Consider the following 19,496-nt stretch of genomic DNA (forward strand, 5'->3'; position numbering starts at 1 on the left):
AAGAAATCCGCTACGAGTCCGCCACTCTCGTCTTCGACGATTACTCGATCAGTAAAACGATAAGTCAGACGTTCCAAAACAAAGCAAAATAAAAAGAGAATTATTAATTAATTAATTTATTAAATAATAACACGCCACAGTGCGCACGACGACCCGACGATTGATCTTTCCGTATCTCGAGAACGGAGATTATTCTTGCACGTATGCACGTTAGAGGTTGTGTTCTTTGCATTGTTGTAGTGAGGATGTGAGTAGTCCTTGTTCGGAAAATTTAGTAATTTCTGCACACGTACGTTTATAATAAAATATAGGATAAAATGGAAATAGATCAAAGCGTTGCGCAAGTTTTATTGACGCAAGGTGCTACTTTAGTGTTTTTGGATGTACCGACTGGCACTGACGTCGGTATTGATATAAAATCCTGGAATGTAGGACACAATTTTAAAGGAATCAAGATGATTCCGCCTGGAATTCACTTCGTGCATTACAGGTAATATAAAATAATAATGCATAAAATACTTGTACATATACAGTGATACTGTTTAAGCTTGCTTAATAATATAATATTTATTTTTATAGTGCAGCAGACAAATTTGGTGAGCTGGCCCCTAGAGTTGGTTTCTTCCATGACTTCCAGAAAAGTGAATTCTTAGTGAAAAGATGGGATTCCAAGGAGGAAACTATTAGCTTGGAATGTAAGCAATCAGAATTATTAATATCACAAGATCCCAAATTCATATTACATGAGATCTTTGAACAGCTGTACCTGAGGAAACAGTTCAGAGGTTGAAAGATAACATAAAAGAGCTGGACAGATACTTAGGACCATATCCATATGAGATATTCAAACCATGGATGAAATTAACAAATAGGATTACTGCATCTCTTGTTACAAGATGTTCACCACTTTGTGGGTAAGTAAATGGTAAGCCTTCTATTTAAATATTAAAAATAAATATATAACTGTTGAAACATTGTATTATATTTTAGTTATGTGCAGTCTGCTTTGGAATTGGAACACTGCAGTGATGCTTTGAGACCACGTGGCACAGAATCTGCAAGCAAGCAAAAAAAATATAGTAGGCTCACACAAGAAGACAAGGAAGAGCTGCTGCTTCCAGATTTAAAACCTAAGCCTGGCACAGAACTCAGGCTGACAGAATTACCGGATAAGCATTATCCTGATAATGCAACTCCAAGTGAAATAACGCAACATTCTCTCGATACTAGTTATGTCTTGGATAGCATACTGAAAAAATTACGAGAGTAAGAAAATTTTAAAATTAAAAAAGGCGAATGTTGAATTATTGAAAAAGTCGATTTTTTTTGCAAGTTTTTAATAATTAATTGCATATGTTTAGGCCTATGGAGATCATCGGTGAAATGCAGCTGACGTTTATTTGCTTCCTAGCTGGTCAGAGCTTGGATGCTTTCGAACAATGGAAAAAGCTCGTAATATTGATTTGTGGCGCGGATAACGCAATTCCACAGTATCGTTCTATTTATATGGAATTCTTGCAAATTTTAGAGGAGGACTTGTTATATGTACCGGAAGAAGTGCTTTGCGATATCGTAGCAAGTAATAATTTTGTATATCACAATTTGTGCAACTTATTTCGTAACATTGAATCGAATTCCGAGGTGGACGGTCAATTAAAATCATATGCGACACGTTTACAAGGCCGACTCACTGCTAAGTTTCTATGGGACTTTTCGAATTTACTCGAAGAAGATGATGATGAAGCTCCCGTTATTGTAACTTTAGCACAATAAAAGGATAGACGAAAATAATGCTATCTTAATTTAACTTATGAATAATTATAAATAAAAAATGTCTTTTGAATATTTTATACAATTATTATACAGGGTGTCGACAAGCGCAGGCCTGCCAAATGATTTGGTAAATTATCAATTTATATTATATAATAATTGCACAAAATATTCATTATTATAAAAATATTAATATTGTAATTAAATTTCTTTTTTTCAGAGAGGCAAAAAAAATGTTTCCGCCCGGGATCGAACCGGGGACCTTCCGCGTGTTAGGCGGATGTGATAACCACTACACCACGGAAACACATGTGAGAGAAGAGCTGTTTGTCAGGTACTTATCTTCTAATATTTAAAATTATTTGAATATATAACGTTCTTTAATTTTATAATTTTTTTTTTTTTAATATCTTAGGGATGTAAAATTTGGTATACATTTCTAAAAACATTTTATTAACTATTATTTCTCATAAAACAAGTATTGATTTAGCTTTATTTTCATTAAACATTTATTTTCCATTAATTATCGTATTAGAATAATGATAACAATTAATTAAAGCAAAAAAGATATTAAAAAGAATAAATGATATTTTCAGTCAGGCAATATAGAATTTTAATTAAATTAAGCTATATGTGAGTCACAGAAACATTGCTATAAATTCATTCAGGTGCAGAAGCGGCCGTTTCAAGAGCTTCTTTCTCTTTAGATAATAAAGAAATTTTCTCGCCGTATTTCTCACGAAGACTTTGAAACAGAGACAGCTGAGTTTCATATTCCTTTTTGAGATCAGCGTTAAGTCTCATTGCTGCATCCATTTTACTAATCATCATGTTATGCCGATCACGTTCTTCGGAGATTTTCTTTTCCATATTATCAACTTCAGCCTGCAATATATATCACATGTTTAATGAAAAAAATTAAGGTTGTAAAATTTCTCCTCGAGTAAGATTGTTAACTCACTTGTAGTTGTTTCACTTCCATGTTACGGATTTGCAACAAATCACGTGTAATTGATACCACCTCTTTCAACGAGGTCACTTGATTGTTCAAAGCATTGATCTGGTTCTCCTGATTCGTGACAACGCGATTACGTTCCTCGTACATCAATGCCGTCTGTAGCAATTGCCCACGCAGCTGTTCCATCGATTGTTGCATCGTATTTTCATCACCTTGATTTATTATCGCGTCGTAGGATGCTTGCAAGGCAGCTAGTTTTCTCTCCGTTTCTTCCAGCCTCTTCTGATAACTGTTGCATTCTTTTATTTTTTTCTGTCGATTATACAAATAGATTCTGCATGAATGTTAACTAAAGAAAGATGGTAAAACTCCACTCCCTCGAAGTTAATTTTTTAATTTATTATAGAAAGTTGTAGAATTTTTTAAAACAATTATTTAAGATATACTAAATAAAAAAAAACTCGGTTATTTAACGCGAGGCTTTAACTTCGTTATCAAAATAAAATTAATCAATTATTTCAAGGTAATCTGTAGTTGTAGCAGATTTTCTCACCTGTACTTCTGCCTCCAATCTATATATGCACGCTGCATTATTATCTCCTGCATTTTGCTTTAACGTATCCGCCTGAAAAGAAACATTGATGAATAATAATATTAATAAATAGCAAAGCTGTTTGACTGTGAATTATTTTTTCTTATTAATTTCATACCTTTTCTTCGCTAGCAGATTTCGATGTTTCTTTATCTTGAAGAGCGATCATAGAATTATTAGATTCTTCGGTGTTTAATTGGGCTTTGATACTTGGGCTAATATCTTGGGCTTTGTCCTGTGTTACACTAACGTTTTCTTTCTTTGTAGGCGTTTGAATAATTTTTGTGTCGTCTATAGTGGCTGTATCTGGATTGACTAATTCTCCAACAGGCATATTTGCATCATTTATTGCTTCTAGCGAACGTTCGTTTCCAGTTTGCGTGTTTAATACCTCTTTTGCATTTTCTACAGAAGTATCTTCTAATATTACATCGTTTTTCTCTGTGATAATTGCGTCTGTATTATCAATGCAATCAGATTTTGTCACTTCAACTGGAGCTGCATCTCCGCCTGCTACAAGATCTGATTTCTCTATTTTAGACATTTTTTGTTCTTTTTCTTGTACTATAAATAGTATAATATATTAAATTTAGAGTTTCAGTCGCGATGGTCAATCTTATTACGCCAAATTACAAAGAAAATAGAAAAGCGTAAAAAATGGTTGATTTCTTTAAAAGAAAAAACAAAAAACTATTACTTTTCTTTTATTCACGTTACATTTTTTTTTGGACGTTTTCTATTCAGACAATTATTTTTTAATTAAAATAAAACACTTTTATCGAAACACTACTGGATTACTAACCGGAACGACTGGACATCGACGACTAAGCAGAGGCATGTAGTATTTTTAGCTGTTCGGTATTCGTTCTATTTCGAGCACCATCTCGGTTGCACTTTAATAATATTCGTGTATGAAGTTACGGATTAATAGTATAGAAAATGTAGAAAAAAAAATTATTATTTTATTTCGATAATTATCAGTACATATTCTTTACTTGTTATTTAAAGTTTAACTATGTTAAAGCAAAATTAATATTTGATCTTTTAAAATGGGATACTCTGTGTGCGTGTGTGTGTACATACATAGTATAGAAATACATATATTTGATTTTATATTTAAATTTTTACATGTAGTATAATTGAAGTAACAAAAGGCGGTATAAAAATATTATTTTTATGTTACGCTTCTTATATTGAACCACTATAACATTAGAAAAAAAGAATCTCTTGATTAAATGCATCATAAATCACAAAAATATATTAACAATGTATATAGAGCTCTGGATTTAATGATGGAAAAGTCGGAAACTAGTATGAGCCAGAGCTATTCCGTGTTCGTTGCAAGCATCGATTACCGTTGCATCGTTTGTAGAGCCAGCAGGACTCGCGATAAACTTGACACCGCTCTGTAAAAAAAGAAAAAAAAATTGGAAAAACTTTTAAGTTATACAATTTTATAATACTTAAACAATTGTATCTATGTAAAACAAATGATATTATACGTACAAGTCTAGCCCTGTCCACATTATCTCTGAATGGAAAGAAGGCATCACTGCTTAGAGCAACATTGTCTAATTTTTTGATCCATTCGATTCTATCACTTTCCGATAGTTTTTCAGGAATTATTTCGTACATGGCAGCCCAGCTCGCTTCTTCCATATCTTTTCCAATAGATCCGTTGACGTAATTATCAATAGCATTAGAAATCTCTGCTCGTTTTACGTTCTTCTTGAATTTCATTCCTACTACTTTCGGATGTTGACGAAGCCACCTATAGTAAAAAAAAAAAAGATATACATATGTATTACACGTGTTATACAAGACAACTTTTATAACTATTTCTATTTTTCTAATGACAAACCAATTATCAGCTTTATCTCCAGCAAGTCTAGTGCAATGAATTCTGGATTGTTGTCCAGCTCCCGTGCCGACCACTTGCCCATCTTTTGCATAACAAACAGAATTGCTTTGTGTATATTTTACAGTTATAGTGGCAACAATTAAATCACGGATTGCATCTTCCGGCAATGTTTTCAAAGTCGTCACGACATTGTCAAATGTCGATTTGTCGATCACCGCATCATTACGTTTCTGTTCCATAACTAAACCATATAAAGTCTTTCGTTCTATGGGAGATGGTACGTAAGAAGAATCAATTTGAAGCACACAATACGAGCCACCTTTCTTTTTTTTCAATATTTGAAGAGCCTCTTCCGAGTAACCGGGTGCAATAATGCCATCTGAAACTTCCCTAAATAATAATAGTATTATTAATATAAATTTAATTAATTTAAATTAAATAAATTAAATTAATATAAATAAAAATTAAAATTGTACATCACATTGTTATATTAATATTACGATTATTAGAATCCTGTACCTTGAGATGATTTTCGCTGTTACAACATCGCACGGATCAGACAGCGCGACGAAATCGCCAAAACTGGACATCCGATCAGCACCTCGCGCGCGAGCGTAAGCAGTCGCTAAAGGCGTGAGCTGATTGTAAAGATCGTCCACTTGGCATAGTTTTGCCTGTATATTATCTAAGGGTACACTCACTGCCGCTCCAGCCGGACTTACGTGTTTGAAAGAAGTTGCCGCTGGTAAATTTAAAGCAGATTTCAATTCCTTCACTAGTTGATAGCCATTTAGCGCATCGCATAGATTGATAAAACCAGGTGATCCGTTTAATACGGTCAACGGCAATTTCTCCAGAATAGTGAATATTTGTGCGGGCTTCTGATGTGGATTCATACCGTAGCGGAGAGTAAGCTGAGAGATGCCGGCGCTATATTGCTTGCGGAAGTAATCCGAAATGGCATTGTCATATTCAGCAGTGTGCGTGAACGCCTTCAAAGCTAAAGTTTGCCTGCAAGTTGTATAGAAGCATAAGGAAAAAGAAGATTGCAATAACACATTACATTGTGTAAGCTCACCTAGTCTGCAATGAGGTATTATTATCGGCAGCAGTGTCCATCTCGTTGATGACCCTTTCATAATCAGTGGGGTCACAGATAACTGTTACTCTAGAATGATTCTTGGCAGCAGCGCGTAATAAAGTTACCCCACCAATATCTATATTTTCTATCGCATCCTCGACCGTCACGTTTGGTTTCGAAATGGTATTTACAAAGGGATACAGATTACAAACCACCACTTGGATAAGATCGTAATTTTGTTTTTTAAGATCTTGTGCATCAGAATCTGTCAATCTGGCAAGAATTCCTGTTGCAATAAAAAAAAAAAAAAAAAAAAAAGGATAAAATATGTATCGTATATATTGCATTAACTGCATTAATATAATTAATTATACTTAATTGTAATAAATTTATTCTTACCAGCATGAATAGCAGGATGAAGAGTTTTCACACGTCCACCAAGCATTTCAGGTGCTCCTGTAATTTCAGAAACGTCTTGCACCGGTAACTTGGCATCTCTCAACGCCTGTGCAGTACCTCCAGATGCAATTAAAGTTAATCCAAATTCATGTAGCTTTTTCGCCAGCGGTAACAGATCAGTCTTATCAGACACGCTTAAAAGAGCTGAAAATTTCATAAAATTAATTAATATCTGTATCATTGCTTGAAATTGCAGTTAATAAAGATGTCAGAAATAATATATTTTAAATACGAATATGGAGAAAATAATCAAAAGATTAAAAAATGCAAATTTTAAAATTAATATTTTTTTATTTTATATTTTTTTATTGTATAATAACATAGTTACAGTAAAACATTTAAACAATTATAAAACATAACTTAAATTTTAATAAAAGATCGAGAAACATTTTTTTAAACTACTGTTTGATTAACAAAAAAAAAATTAACTATAGTTCCAGCAAATGTGATCCATCACATGTTGCTCAATGAAAGGTTAATTCCATATAAATTATTTTTATTTCCTTTCACTTGTAAAAATAACTCACCTAATTTTCTCGCCGGCATTTTCAAAAGCTGGGTTTAGACGAAATGCAGAATTATACAGGCAAACGTTTATCTTTTCGAAGAAAACCGGTTTAATATTCCACTGAAGAAACTTCCTCAATTAGAACCAACGTGGAGCAGTGGAGCAAAGAGGATGTGCTGCCAAAGAACGTGTATTATATCGAACGATACAATGTACACACACCATCTCCCCAGACCCCCGCAGGCGGCGAAGAGTAAATATGATAATGAATGCGTGACGTTGAAAGGTATGTCGCAATAACTATCTAAGAAATAACAAGTCAAAAGTTATCTCGTTATATTTAGATAAGTAATATTATAATATATATGTATTTGAATGATCTTACCAATGTACAGATACCGGCTTTTCAGATGTAACATTCTTTTAACAAGAGACGAACGGTTGTTTTTATTAGTCGTAGTACGTACATTTATTATATTATTATTATATAATTATAATTCGAAACATTGATAATTTTTTTTTTTATATGTTTGGCAAAAAAAATAAGGACATATAGATATATTGTCTTAATTTCTGGAAAGTGGCTGGAAGCATTAGTAAATTATTAGTTGGCTAAAAAAAGACTTGTACCCACAATTTATTGTTTAAAAGTTATATCAGTCCAATAACAATTAAAATTTAATATTGAAATATATTCTATGTGGGTAATTGTGCTTAGAGAAATTATAGGAGTAACATTGAATTAATAATCTAACGTTATTTAATTTTGCTTTTTTATTAACATTTATATATATATATGTAATATTACATATTTGTCATACTGAGAATAAAAACTATGTTAATGATTGATATTAATTAAGTATATGAACAAGTATCAAAACTATAAATGTGTAGTTACAAATCAATTCTACACAGAACTTTGTCACTTATATTTAAATGTAAATGAGTTAAACAAACCTTATGCATCAACATTTTTGTTCACTTGCATGCAATAAAATTACACTTGTCAAATATAATACTTTGAATATACTTTCAGATAAAAAATTATAACTTACTCTACAAATAAAATTCTATCCTACATATAAAACAGAAATAAAAATTAATTGTCATCTTTAAGTTTTGATGTATATCACTTACAAAAAATTTTGTATATTTATAGAAATTTCATTATTTGTAAATTAATTATTTTTCTTTTGTTTGTTTAGACTTCTGTATTGCTATGAAAAGCATTGTGAACTTATTGTTTCACTTTTAAAAAATTGAGAATAATATCAAGATTTGTATATACCTAATAATACACCATTAGTCACAACATCTGAAAGACTGCTGGTTGAATCTGCTAAGACATATGGATCACAATGAAAAGTCAATACTGGATGGTGCCCCAAAGTATTGGGATGGTTATGGGTTGAATGGTCTGTAGCTTTATGTATTCTTAAAAAATATATAACCAATATTAACATTATGTTAATATAAGACTTCACTATATGTTAAAATACATTTTTTTTCCAGTGTATATTAAAAAAATGAAATGAGTACCTTTGATGGAAGGCAGCTTCTTGGCTCTCAATTCCTAAAAAATTGAGAACTTGTTGTTTCGTCGCTAGCAGGCTTAGCATTTTTTGTATATACAATTCCAAAGCAACTCGCCGTTGTTCTAATACTTTTGGTTGAGAGTTTCTCACTCTCTTCGGTGGAAATGGTGCGATATCCGAATTATCCTTCTTCAACTAGAAAGGAACAAGGTAGAGTTTATCGATACATTTTATACGATCTATTAATATTTCACAAATATTCCTCATTACATATTTTTTTTATGACATAATTATCAGTAATTAACGTACCTTGCGATGCAATGCGCTAAATTCGCTGTACCTTTTCTCGACCAGATATCGAGCGCCAGTCTTGGATTCCAGAACCTCAATACAATAAACATGATAAGGCTTGCCATGTGACACGTCAGCTAAACGATAACCGCTAATAAAGGCTTCGTACATCGCATCGCTAATGATTCCCGCAAATAATGTTCGGATGTAAAACAATCGTAAGATAAATTGTATAATCTAAAACGACATAAAAGACCAACAGGAGAGACTGGCTCCTGACAGTCCTGACTTGATTTTGGAAATCTCATCTAGAGAAAATCCGAGAGAAGCTCGAGGTTCGGTAGGTAATGTAGCACGCTGAAAGGCAGGTAAGGCGACGTAATATTAGCGTCGTGTGCGTCGAGTTTCATATGTAATACCGCATGTATATACCGCGCCGGCCGGTTTGCCGATGATGAATTTTTCCTCGTTCTCTCATCCTCTGCCTCTGCCGCTTAGGGTAACGTACATACGTTAACCGCTTGTCGCCAGAGAGAAGTTAGATAAATTTTTTATTAATTTGGTTGGCTTCTATAAAGTTAGATAACTAACTTCTCTCTACTTATCGCCGCAGAAAATGCCATATTTGTTCTTCGGTGTACTAAGTACATGTACAAGATAGCCAACATTAAATGAATAAATCTTCAGTTCTCGCGAAGCCATCGGACCATAACGTAACGGACATCGAAAGCTGCTCCTTATTTAGGTGAGAACTTAAAATACTTAAATAATTCTCACTTGCGACATGATTATTCCGATTTTATTCAGCATTTGTTAAGCATCAAAGGTAGAGTGAGATCAATCCTTCGAAAGTCTTGCGTAAATGAAAGCGATTAATGAGCCCGAGGTATTACGGCTTATTAATTTCTTAGTCTTTTTATACTGATTATTTAAAAGTATACGAGTCTACGAAGCTGCTTATTCGTTCCCATATTTTTAATTATTTATAAAAGTAATACGTGAAATTAGTACGTTGTGTTAAATTGTCGTATTAAATTATCTAATTTTTTTCTTGATTTTTTACTAGACATTACGAGGTACCTGTAATGCGCGTCATTTTTCCCTGTATGCTAAAATAATGTGTTTTATTATTTAATTATTTAATTTGAAATATTATTTGATATAACGACATATGAATTATTTTACAGAGCGTTCAATTTCGTACTAGTGGAAACCGGTAGATGGTAGTGTGGTAGGGGTGAGCGAGCTGCGCACGCATGGCTGCACTGGCTGACTTCCTGGCTGCCCACCTTCACTCGTGGCACGTGGGATGGCGCAATACGCAGCTCTCATACTCAAATCCGTTCGTACCGGAAATAATTCGTGTGTGCGGTGGTAAGAAAGGACATTCCGGCGTAATTCAACGTCTCCGTCGACCGCAGACGACTGCTCCGTACGCGGGGAGCACTTGCGAGAAGCGTCGGATCTAGAAAGTAAGTGGCTATCCCCCTTTCACGCATCGTGAATTACATTCGCGTTTCCGGGCCGACTGCCATAACCCGCGAATTAGTTTCTACCGCCGCCCCGCTAACAACCCGTGCAGAATCAGTGGCCGACGGAAGTATCGTTCGAAGCAGCGAAGGTCAGTCGGTCAATCTGTAGCCGGAGCTCGATCGCAGTAGAATTCGATCGACGAGTGCCGCGATACGTAGCTCTGAAAGACATTGAGATAGTTGCGAGAGACATAGACATAGTTTCGATCATGATAGTCGGGATCTCGGTCGACGTGGTACGCAGTGCGTTCAAGGACAGGTAAATTCGGTCGGACAACATGGTGCGTAGTGCGTTCAAGGACAAGTAGGTACGGTCGGTCGGCGTAATGCACAGTGCGAGCAAGGACAAGTAAGTTCGGTTGGACAACATGGTGCGTAGTGCGTCAAGGACAAGTAGGTACGGTTGGCCGACGTGGTGCGTAGGACATTCGAGGCAAATGAATACGGAAAATACTGTTGGGGCTGTTCGTCGAGAAGTATCAACTCTTGGCCGAGCGTCCGGCTATTCAAGGTCAGGTCGTGAGTTAGTTGAGCCGGTACGCGCCGAAAAATCACCACTCTATGCAGCTTACAACTTGTTAGCCGACGCGACATGTACTTTTCGCGACCGATAAATCAAGGAAAGTGTTCCTCTGTTTCAGATTAAGACACAGAGAAGTGAAAGTCTCGTCATCGCCGGAATTTAATAAACGAACAGTAGTCGGTTCGTCGGATTTATTGCGGGAATGCCGATCAGTATCGCGCGATTTAGATTAATTCGGGAGTGTCGCGAGTGACCAGTGCATCGAAGGACGATCAGCTTAACATCCCAACCATTCTGAGAGGAGGAGCAGGCCTAGGAAAGGCATCTTGCCTCGGCGGAGCAACCCCATGGTAAAAATTATTTTTATTTGCATAAAGTTTAAAGTTTTTAATTATTTATTGCGATTTTTGAGCCATTTTGAAACGTTTAATTTGTATAAAATCTCGTTTGGATAATAAATAACTTTGTCTCTAGTTGCCTAACTAAAAAGCTAATTAAATTTACATAAAAACTATTTTTTTAAACAATGAACTTTATGTCGACAGCTTCTTTAATTTGAATATTTTATTTGTATGTTGCAGATCATCTGTATGCAGCTGTATAAAAACTCCGCCCCAGCGCATCGACCGGTGAGTCAAAATTATCTTTTCACAATGCTTAGCGTTTTGAGGAAAAATATATTGTACACGAGAAAATAATAGTATTAAAAATTTACAAGATAACGATGCCATTTACAGAATTGATAGACGTTAAAAAATGATAGGTTGATGATAGGTTGCATAAAATTATTAGTCTTACAAGTTCCATTATCATTTATTTATTTCTTTATCAATTATTACATGTTCGACAATTTCACATATTTTTAATAATTATACGTCCACTAAATTATACTCGATAAAATACAATTACCGATCATAGGCCATTTCTATCATATTCAATTTCGCTTCAATCGTGATCAATGTTAATCTACGTCGGTAGAACTCTAAGTAATGTCCCGAGAGACTTATCGTACAGACGCGATGACCCTTTCCAAATCCGCGTCGCTGATAATCGGCGCGAACAGTTCCTCGGTTAACTCCCGCGAGCAGCATCCGGCGAGCAGAGGTAGAACAAATAGAATTTTCGCCAGCTTGTTCTCGCGGTCGTCTCGCTGCTGGAGGTGTCGTATCAGAGCCTCCACGGCGTTGTTTCGCGCTTGTGACATCACGTGAAACCCATTGGTGGTCTCGGCGATCTCTGTAATTTAGAACAACGTGCAGGGCTTTATTGCGTCCTCGTCGCCGAGCGAATTTCGCGCGCGCTATCGAAATAATCGCTGAACTCTCATGCACGAGTAATATCTATGTTCATTTACCGGGACGGCAAAGCGCGAACGTGTCCAAGATACATAATTCGACGTCGTCGAGCTGTAGCTTTGCGATCGCGGTGCGTGTCGCGATTATGCAGGACGACGCGCTGTCGCTGTTCGTTGCACCTTGTCCTCGCACGTGCGTCAAATCAATCGGCCACGTGGCCGCACGCAAAACGAAAAGGCCGGACCATCCGCGGCGTAGGATCTTGTTCTGCTCCTCCACTCTCAGTACTGAAAAATCACGATGACGTCGCGCACTCCGAATGGCAGCTAGGAATATCTGCGCTGATATTTCGTATTGTATAGCCGTACCTGCAGGCGATATAAAATATAATAAATTAAATTCTTCGCAAGGATACCGTATTGCGACAGCGAAATATAGCGAAAGGATTAGATAGCTAATTGCTCCAATTTCTTGGTGGGTTTTTTATTTCTCAAGTAAACCCGCGTTCGTTCTCATATTTTTTTTGTAAATGATTAAAAAAAAATGTATCCGAGTGGAAATTGATTCCCCATCGTTACATAATAATTAGCTAGCCAATTCGTGGTTGTTTAGCAATAACGAGGTAGAAAAGTTAGATATCTGAACGCTTTTCGCCGCGTATTACTAGTATACCGCGCGTTCTGACTTTACGCAATGCTCGACTGCCGAATTCTCCGGAACAGTCGACCGCCGCGGTAGTGTGAGTTACGTGCGTGTGATTACATCTGACCGGCAGTCTTCGCGTTCCAAGAATCCTAGTTCGCAAGGTGTAGGACGCGCGGGCAGGGGACAGCAAGAACCAGTTTTTGCTCAGTGAATTCGGCAGTCGAGCGAGCTTTGCGTTAGGTCAGAACAAAACAGTAAACAAGTACGGGGCGATAAGCGTTTAAATGTCTCTTTAGAAACACGGTCCGCGCTGGACAGTGACTAGACAGATTTTATTTCTTTCTTTTTTTTTTTAAACGACAACTTCACTGTTTGAAGATATTCCGCTGAATAATAAATACTTTCTTATAATTTATGGCGAGTATCAAGCTAGTCTCGAGTTAAAAAATATATTTAATCTCGCGCGATCTAATCGCTGGCTGCAAAGTTAGACTGGCTGGATAAATTTCCACTCGGGTATAGTTACCAAAAATCTGGAACAATCGGCTTTCCGTCACAGACATTGCCGCGAGTATTTTAATGTTCCGAGGGGAAGAACGTTACCGGGCGATATGATCCTTGCCGGCTGCGCGTGCCGCGACGTGACGGGGAAAAGAATATTTTCCCTGACCTCAGGCGTCTTCATCATTAAAGTATTGTTTAGGGTGGGATTCTTGAAAGGCTGATACACCTCGGAGGTATTAAACCGCGCGCAATAACCCGCTGACGAGTCAATTCTGGGCTTCCAAGTCACGTTAGAAGTTTGCGGATTTGAGAGCGCGCTATTTCGAGCGCGCGGTCCTCGCTCCTCTTGCACCGCTATGAAAACATTTGCTTTAAACATTTAACAGCACCTTGTAAAAAGATATATCAAAACGCTTAGATTCGTGTAGTTTTTATTGAGTTTGAGAGAAGCAAAATAAATACAAAAAAAAAAAGAAAGAACTTTTAGAAAGAAACAAGTATTCGTCAAACGTGTCTTTGAGATTAAAATGTGGCTCTAGGTTAAAGATTTGTTACACGATTTTATTTTACACTCGCGCGCTTTTAATCGATATGAAGATGTAGGCGAACAATATCAGTAGGATAGTTTTAGTTCACCGATCGCAGAGTAAGCTTTGTGTATTTAAGAGCTGACGACCGGAGTTGACACTTGGTGTCGTTTTACGTGACACGTTATGGCAATGCCTGCTACTGAATTATTTACGAGATTATCCATCAAAGATGGCTGTTACGGTTTGCGTTCGTTAGTTATAACAGATTTAGTCTCCGTCCGGTTTATCCTAGGCGTATCAGATCGTTCGTTGATATAACGTTCTTTAAAGCGTCGCCGCTGATATTAAATTAAAATAAATATCTCATATTTTACGGGAATTAATATATTCTGCGGTAAAAATATAAATGAATACGAAATAAGCATTAGGTAAACAGTGATTGTTCAGATTACAATTCGCTGTCAATTAACTTTTCTGAATAGCGTTAAGGGTGGAGGCACGTGTCTGGCACACGCCGTTGTTTGCATCTCGTTGAGTTCGTTAGCACCTTGCTACGTTTGCCTAGCGATGATTTTATGTCGGGAACGAAATTTTATAAAAATATCATTAGTTTGATATCACTCGGAACGAAGTTAAATAATAAATTAAATTTTCTTTGTAATTACAAAAAGTTACAAGTCACGAGAATTATAATACATTTTTAGAAAAAGAAAAAAGGAAAAAAAAAAGTATGAATTGGACATTTAATTGTACAAGCAATACAAATAATTAATTAATTGCCTTAGTTTGCACGCAAATGTAAATTATATATATCTGCAATTGGTTTATATTAAGTTACAAAATAAAAATTTAATTTATTGGTGAAGAAATAGAGAGAGAGAAAAAAAAACAGGCAGACAGATAGATAAAGTATATTAAAAAATAAATATTATTTACCCGATGTGTTCATGCCAACGGAGAAACACTTCTTTAAGCGACAATGCGGACACCAATTTCGTCTAGCTTTATCAACGGTGCAGGATCCGTCGCTGTCTAAAGAATTATTAATCTGATTATTGATATAATATCGCGACGTGATATCCTAGAATTATTTTCTTTTTAACACCAAGATATTTTACTACTTTTATTAAAAGCGTACGAACTTGTACAAGTGAACAGAGCGCCGCGACGTACAGATCTCTTGAAAAAGCACGAACAACCGTCGCAACAATAAACACCATAATGTTTCCCATAAGATCGATCACCACATACTTTACAGGACACTGGCGTAGGTAGAGTTCTTCCTGTTATAAAAATTGTCATCGTTTATTAACCCGGAGCTTTAGCATTGAAATTAATTTCGGATATTACAAATAATTAACTTTACGGAAAATTAATTATTTGCATTTTTTAAAATATTTTTTTTAAACGGTTCGCGTGATCGTATTGTCGAAACTATTTTTATCTGTAGTCGAAATGAAAGTATATTTACCCATTTTTTGTAATATGATAATTTCAAAATAAATTTAAAATTACGTAAAAATCAGACGCGCTTTCGTGATTTTAATATAAATCGCGCGATATTCGAGCAACGATCAAGATGATCGTGTCCGACCAGGTTCGCGAACGAAAACAAACTCTGCCGCGACGTGGAAAGCACCCCTGTTTGAGGGAAGGTTAAATCGTTGGTGGTGGTAAATGGTCGGAGGTAAGTTGGGAGTTTGGTCGGCGTGTCACTTCAAACGTCAAAACGCGAAAGAATAATATTTGCGATAGGCTGATCGAACGTGACATGATTGTTCGATCATAAAATTATTCCAGAATAAAAACGGCCACGCTTGTCGGCGCGATGAAAAATAATTATAATATATTAGATTTTACAATAAATTTAATAATTTGAAAACTATCTTGTAGAAGTGAAACTGCAATCTTTTTTTTTTTTTTTTCTTTTTTTTTATTACAAAAGATTTTATTTTCTCGATTTACAGTATTTGTCTCTTAACGCTTGAAGGATACATAAAAGTACGCTAAATAAAATTTCACAGTTTAATTTCTTATTTCCGCGTGTACATCATAAATTCTGAATTTTATTCGACAGAAGAGGGTTAATTTGTAGGGAATACAATTAAAAAGATATCATAGATGCGTCTAATTTTACAAATGTCGTGTGCATTATTATTAGGTACTTCATATCAACATCAATTACGTATTCGTACAATAATTTATTAGCCCATATACAAAAGTTTAAAAGGTAACTCTCCTAATTATTTTATAATATTATTATTTGCGAAATAAATTGAAAAAAAAACAATTTATTATATGTAATGTAATTCGCTGTTTTTTTTCTTTTTTTTTTCTTTTAACTCGGAAAAAGAAATGTAACTTCTTTGCCATCTTAATTGAGTAAAATTATTTATTGCGCATTGCAAAAGTAGAGTTACAGAGGAACTATACACAAAGGTTTATTCTTCATTAATGTAAACTAAACGTATTCGTTTAAGAAACCGTAACAGCGGCTTCGAGTCAATAAATTATAAAAATGGCTCATCAGACTTCTATTTATCTTTTGAAGTGATTTACTATCGTGCGCTAGGATTATGGCTAAATCTGATATTATATTCGTGCCTCGAGAAATTAATTTTATTTACTGCAATGAAAAGTTTAGCACTTACTTAGCTGTGTTTCTCCATCTATTACAATTACAAATTTAATGGTTACTAATAATAAGTTACATATATTTGCTGATAAGTATAAAAAATAGAAAGAATAATTTTTTTTTTAATTAAAAATACTTATACGTTTCGGTTTTAATTATGTATATAGCAGTAAATAAAGCAATGAAATTGTCGAGGCCGAAAGAGTCTACCTATTCTTAACATTGCAATAGTTTATGTAGATTATTTACAATTAAGTACTCCTGTTTCGCGTGCAGTATTTGTTGTTTAAAAAAATTGCAATCAAACGTAGATAGTATAAATTAAAAAAAAAATACCGTTTTAACATTTTAATGTAACGAAGGTATATTTTTTTTTTTTCTATCGCCACTCTTTAATGGTTTGTCGTTGTCAATGTCATTATCTGATCAGCAAACTCAAAAGCAGTAATCGCGTTTAATATCGCTTTTTAAATGTAGAAGTTATGTTGTTATTTGCACACGAGCCTTGCTGATAGCTTGTCGTTTTCGTTAAGTACCCTCGCATTTTTATAAAACCAGGAAGCACTCTCGCACTAATTATATTATAATAGCTATTTACACATGCTGGATATTGAAACGCAAGAAGCGCGAAATCAAACACGAAATGCGTTGCGTTCTTACATTTTTAGCATCTTACAGTTTCGTCCAATTTCCTTGCGATTCCAATTATTACTGCTAAGCTAACAGAATGATTTACAATACGCGTCGTCTTTCACAATTTTTTTTAATAATCCCTGTCGTTGACTAGAGATCCAGCTTTTGCCTATTAACGACACGTTTTGAATTAAATTCTTTAAAGACAAATTAATGGTATTTTGTCGTCAAATTATTTTATTGTACATTAAAGCGTTCGCACATAAACTTTTATGGGAAATAATTGTTGAAAATCTTCTTTAAAAATAAAGCTTGCTTTTTTTTAGGTGTAGAATACTTTATTTGAATTTACGTATAGTATTTTAAATTTTAATGTAAAGGAATGAAAGTTTTTTTTTAATTTTAAAACAAAATTTGCACGTCACTGACTAGTCCCATGTTGTAGGAGATTACTCCCTTCACATATCTGTCGAAAAAGTCTTTTAACCACATAAACCATTACCGCTCAATCGATTATTCGCCATCGACGTCTCCTGTTTATACGAAAAATAATTTCTTTTTTTTTTTTTTTAATTAATATTCCAAGAGTGCTTTTAAATGCTCTTTCGATCGCTGGGATTAGTTTCTACGTACAACCCCCGGAAAATTAAAAACCTTTCGAGGTCTTCACACTTAAGTTCATTTCTTAAACTCTCTCTCTTCCGAGGGTTGACAAACAAGGAATGAAGCAGTAATGAGTTCATTTCGTCGTTAGCTTTCTTGCTCTTTTTTCTTTAAATATTTGGATTATTCTTTTTTCTAATTAAATTTTTTTAATTTAAAATCTTCATCAAAAGCCTCACGATCTTTCGTATTATAAATTTCTTTTTTATTTAGCTTCTTGAAAAAAATTTTTTTTTAAATTTAAATTTCGATCCTAGTGAACAAATTTTGAGTTACTAAGAATAAAGAATTACGAGGACGCGAGTAATTTGGCTGCTGTAGTGACGTGATGTTGATGATGATAGGGTGCTTCTTGGGTGCCGTAGTAATTTTGTTGCTGATGCTCGCTAGTGACAGCGAGCTGGTGTGGATGCTGATAGTAAGATGAGTATGGTTGACCGACGATGCCGTCGCAGCTCCGCGGCTCCGTTTTTACAGCGGGTACACTTCCGGTGGCTAGGAGGGAAGTATGCCCGAGGTAAACGGGTCTGTCAGTCGACGTCGAGGTGCCCGATGACTTTGGCACCTCGACGTGGTGCTGCTGCTGCTGCTGCTGCTGTTGGTTGTTTTTCAACTCTGTCGAGAAAAAACCGAGAAGTCGCATTAAAATTAAATCGGAATAAATAATAAATGAGAAATAGGAACTTCCTACTATACTCTCAAAGAAATAAAAAAATTTAACAACCTGTAGAAGGTGAAGATGTAGACGAGGCAGTAGTTTCGTGATCTCCTTGGGATGATCTAGCGTTTTGCTCCGGAGTCTGCTTCTTCGGCTTTCTTTTTCTTGTTTGTATACCGTCCTTCCGCATGGCCAGCGGTCTGTTAACCCCGTGCAATTTAAAATACAGCCCGCAGGCGTTGCACACCGGCTCGCCCTCGTTGTTGCGCCTCCACAAAGTGGTGGTACGGGTGCCACAGTTTGTGCAGCACAGCCCGAGTCGTCTCGTCGCGGTCTGAAAATCCGACATCTGTCCCATTTGTAAGGCATGTCAAAATAGTTCAGGTTGTACGAACGCGATTATCGCGATTAAGTAATATAGATACTCTTAGAAGAACCAAACAGATCTTTTTTTTTTTTTTAAAGAATCGATAAAAAAATAATATATTACATTATAAATGTAAAACAGTTTGATGCACAAAGACATTTGTAACTTTCGACGGATCGGTGATATTTATTTTTAATTTTTGGATGAACTTACCAGGCGTTTTGAGGGTTTAATAAGCGGCCTGTTCATGCCATTCATCTTGTGATAGAGCCCGCAAGCGTTGCAAAGATAATGTCCCGTGCCGTCTCGTCGCCAGAGCGGCGTCGATATCGCGCCGCAGTTTACGCACTCGCGACCTTCGCCGAATTGGAAATCCATCGCGGTGTCTGTAATTATTTTAATTCGACTTCGAATTAATTTAATTAAATATATTTACTTCTATTACTTCAACGATTA

General features: G+C 35.4%; 6 protein-coding genes and 1 non-coding gene across 8 annotated transcripts in view; 1 reads left to right on the plus strand and 6 right to left on the minus strand.

Annotated features, from left to right (window-relative positions):
* The first annotated feature begins 7 nt into the window (after window positions 1-7).
* On the plus strand, window positions 8-1,791 carry LOC139109186 (protein AAR2 homolog). Its single transcript, XM_070668066.1, has 5 exons — window positions 8-490; window positions 580-695; window positions 761-914; window positions 991-1,266; window positions 1,362-1,791. Exons 1-5 carry the CDS (start codon window positions 318-320, stop codon window positions 1,771-1,773), a joined length of 1,131 nt encoding a protein of 376 aa, XP_070524167.1. The 5' UTR covers window positions 8-317; the 3' UTR covers window positions 1,774-1,791.
* Window positions 1,792-2,004: 213 nt separating this feature from the next.
* Window positions 2,005-2,077, minus strand: Trnav-aac (transfer RNA valine (anticodon AAC)). The gene has a single exon. It is a non-coding gene; the product is annotated as a tRNA-Val (tRNA).
* A 118-nt stretch (window positions 2,078-2,195) lies between these two features.
* On the minus strand, window positions 2,196-4,144 carry LOC139109187 (uncharacterized). The gene is made up of 4 exons (XM_070668067.1): window positions 3,439-4,144; window positions 3,282-3,353; window positions 2,732-3,040; window positions 2,196-2,655 (listed from the first exon to the last, which is right to left on the minus strand). Exons 1-4 carry the CDS (start codon window positions 3,862-3,864, stop codon window positions 2,431-2,433), a joined length of 1,032 nt encoding a protein of 343 aa, XP_070524168.1. The 5' UTR covers window positions 3,865-4,144; the 3' UTR covers window positions 2,196-2,430.
* A 118-nt stretch (window positions 4,145-4,262) lies between these two features.
* Window positions 4,263-7,471, minus strand: LOC139109176 (bifunctional purine biosynthesis protein ATIC). Its single transcript, XM_070668047.1, has 7 exons — window positions 7,249-7,471; window positions 6,662-6,865; window positions 6,260-6,548; window positions 5,701-6,192; window positions 5,182-5,571; window positions 4,827-5,091; window positions 4,263-4,726 (listed from the first exon to the last, which is right to left on the minus strand). Exons 1-7 carry the CDS (start codon window positions 7,265-7,267, stop codon window positions 4,607-4,609), a joined length of 1,779 nt encoding a protein of 592 aa, XP_070524148.1. The 5' UTR covers window positions 7,268-7,471; the 3' UTR covers window positions 4,263-4,606.
* An 869-nt stretch (window positions 7,472-8,340) lies between these two features.
* LOC139109196 (sorting nexin-24) lies at window positions 8,341-9,226 on the minus strand. Its single transcript, XM_070668081.1, has 3 exons — window positions 9,074-9,226; window positions 8,769-8,959; window positions 8,341-8,663 (listed from the first exon to the last, which is right to left on the minus strand). The coding sequence occupies exons 1-3, from the start codon at window positions 9,224-9,226 to the stop codon at window positions 8,501-8,503; spliced, it is 507 nt and encodes a 168-aa protein (XP_070524182.1). The 3' UTR covers window positions 8,341-8,500.
* A 2,468-nt stretch (window positions 9,227-11,694) lies between these two features.
* Hr83 (Hormone receptor 83) lies at window positions 11,695-16,287 on the minus strand. Its single transcript, XM_070667888.1, has 4 exons — window positions 15,223-16,287; window positions 15,021-15,112; window positions 12,465-12,887; window positions 11,695-12,346 (listed from the first exon to the last, which is right to left on the minus strand). Exons 1-4 carry the CDS (start codon window positions 15,384-15,386, stop codon window positions 12,114-12,116), a joined length of 912 nt encoding a protein of 303 aa, XP_070523989.1. The 5' UTR covers window positions 15,387-16,287; the 3' UTR covers window positions 11,695-12,113.
* A 110-nt stretch (window positions 16,288-16,397) lies between these two features.
* Window positions 16,398-19,496, minus strand: part of LOC139109184 (GATA-binding factor A) — a 45,423-nt gene continuing 42,324 nt past the window's right edge. The window contains exons 4-6 of one of the 2 annotated variants that reach the window (XM_070668061.1): window positions 19,254-19,426; window positions 18,740-19,022; window positions 16,398-18,630 (exon numbers count right to left, since the gene is read on the minus strand). In XM_070668061.1, the coding sequence (XP_070524162.1) occupies window positions 18,305-18,630; window positions 18,740-19,022; window positions 19,254-19,426 (782 nt within the window). In that variant the 3' untranslated portion in view covers window positions 16,398-18,304. The remainder of the gene's footprint in view (window positions 18,631-18,739; window positions 19,023-19,253; window positions 19,427-19,496) is intronic. The other variant, XM_070668062.1, reaches the window with a different exon arrangement.

The sequence above is a fragment of the Cardiocondyla obscurior genome, linkage group LG16, assembly GCF_019399895.1.
Source record: "Cardiocondyla obscurior isolate alpha-2009 linkage group LG16, Cobs3.1, whole genome shotgun sequence".
Taxonomy (NCBI): domain Eukaryota; kingdom Metazoa; phylum Arthropoda; class Insecta; order Hymenoptera; family Formicidae; genus Cardiocondyla; species Cardiocondyla obscurior.

Bases quoted from the DNA above. Each gene is read 5' to 3' on its own strand.
- LOC139109186 (XM_070668066.1), top strand. From the start codon at position 318: ATGGAAATAGATCAAAGCGTTGCGCAAGTTTTATTGACGCAAGGTGCT. The intron at 696-760 runs GTAAGCAATCAG...ATCTTTGAACAG, and splicing joins GGAAACTATTAGCTTGGAAT to CTGTACCTGAGGAAACAGTT. The intron at 915-990 runs GTAAGTAAATGG...ATTATATTTTAG, and splicing joins AGATGTTCACCACTTTGTGG to TTATGTGCAGTCTGCTTTGG.
- LOC139109187 (XM_070668067.1), bottom strand. From the start codon at position 3,864: ATGTCTAAAATAGAGAAATCAGATCTTGTAGCAGGCGGAGATGCAGCT. The intron at 3,354-3,438 runs GTATGAAATTAA...GTTTCTTTTCAG, and splicing joins AATCTGCTAGCGAAGAAAAG to GCGGATACGTTAAAGCAAAA. The intron at 2,656-2,731 runs GTGAGTTAACAA...TATATATTGCAG, and splicing joins TGGAAGTGAAACAACTACAA to GCTGAAGTTGATAATATGGA.
- LOC139109176 (XM_070668047.1), bottom strand. The intron at 6,193-6,259 runs GTGAGCTTACAC...TACAACTTGCAG, and splicing joins AATACCTCATTGCAGACTAG to GCAAACTTTAGCTTTGAAGG. The intron at 5,092-5,181 runs GTTTGTCATTAG...TTTTTACTATAG, and splicing joins GGAGATAAAGCTGATAATTG to GTGGCTTCGTCAACATCCGA.
- LOC139109196 (XM_070668081.1), bottom strand. From the start codon at position 9,226: ATGTACGAAGCCTTTATTAGCGGTTATCGTTTAGCTGACGTGTCACAT. The intron at 8,960-9,073 runs GTACGTTAATTA...GTTCCTTTCTAG, and splicing joins TTAGCGCATTGCATCGCAAG to TTGAAGAAGGATAATTCGGA. The intron at 8,664-8,768 runs GTACTCATTTCA...ATATTTTTTAAG, and splicing joins GAAGCTGCCTTCCATCAAAG to AATACATAAAGCTACAGACC.
- Hr83 (XM_070667888.1), bottom strand. From the start codon at position 15,386: ATGACAATTTTTATAACAGGAAGAACTCTACCTACGCCAGTGTCCTGT. The intron at 15,113-15,222 runs GTACGCTTTTAA...TTCTTTAGACAG, and splicing joins CTGTTCACTTGTACAAGTTC to CGACGGATCCTGCACCGTTG. The intron at 12,888-15,020 runs GTAAATAATATT...TTGAGAAATAAA, and splicing joins CGTTGGCATGAACACATCGG to AAACCCACCAAGAAATTGGA.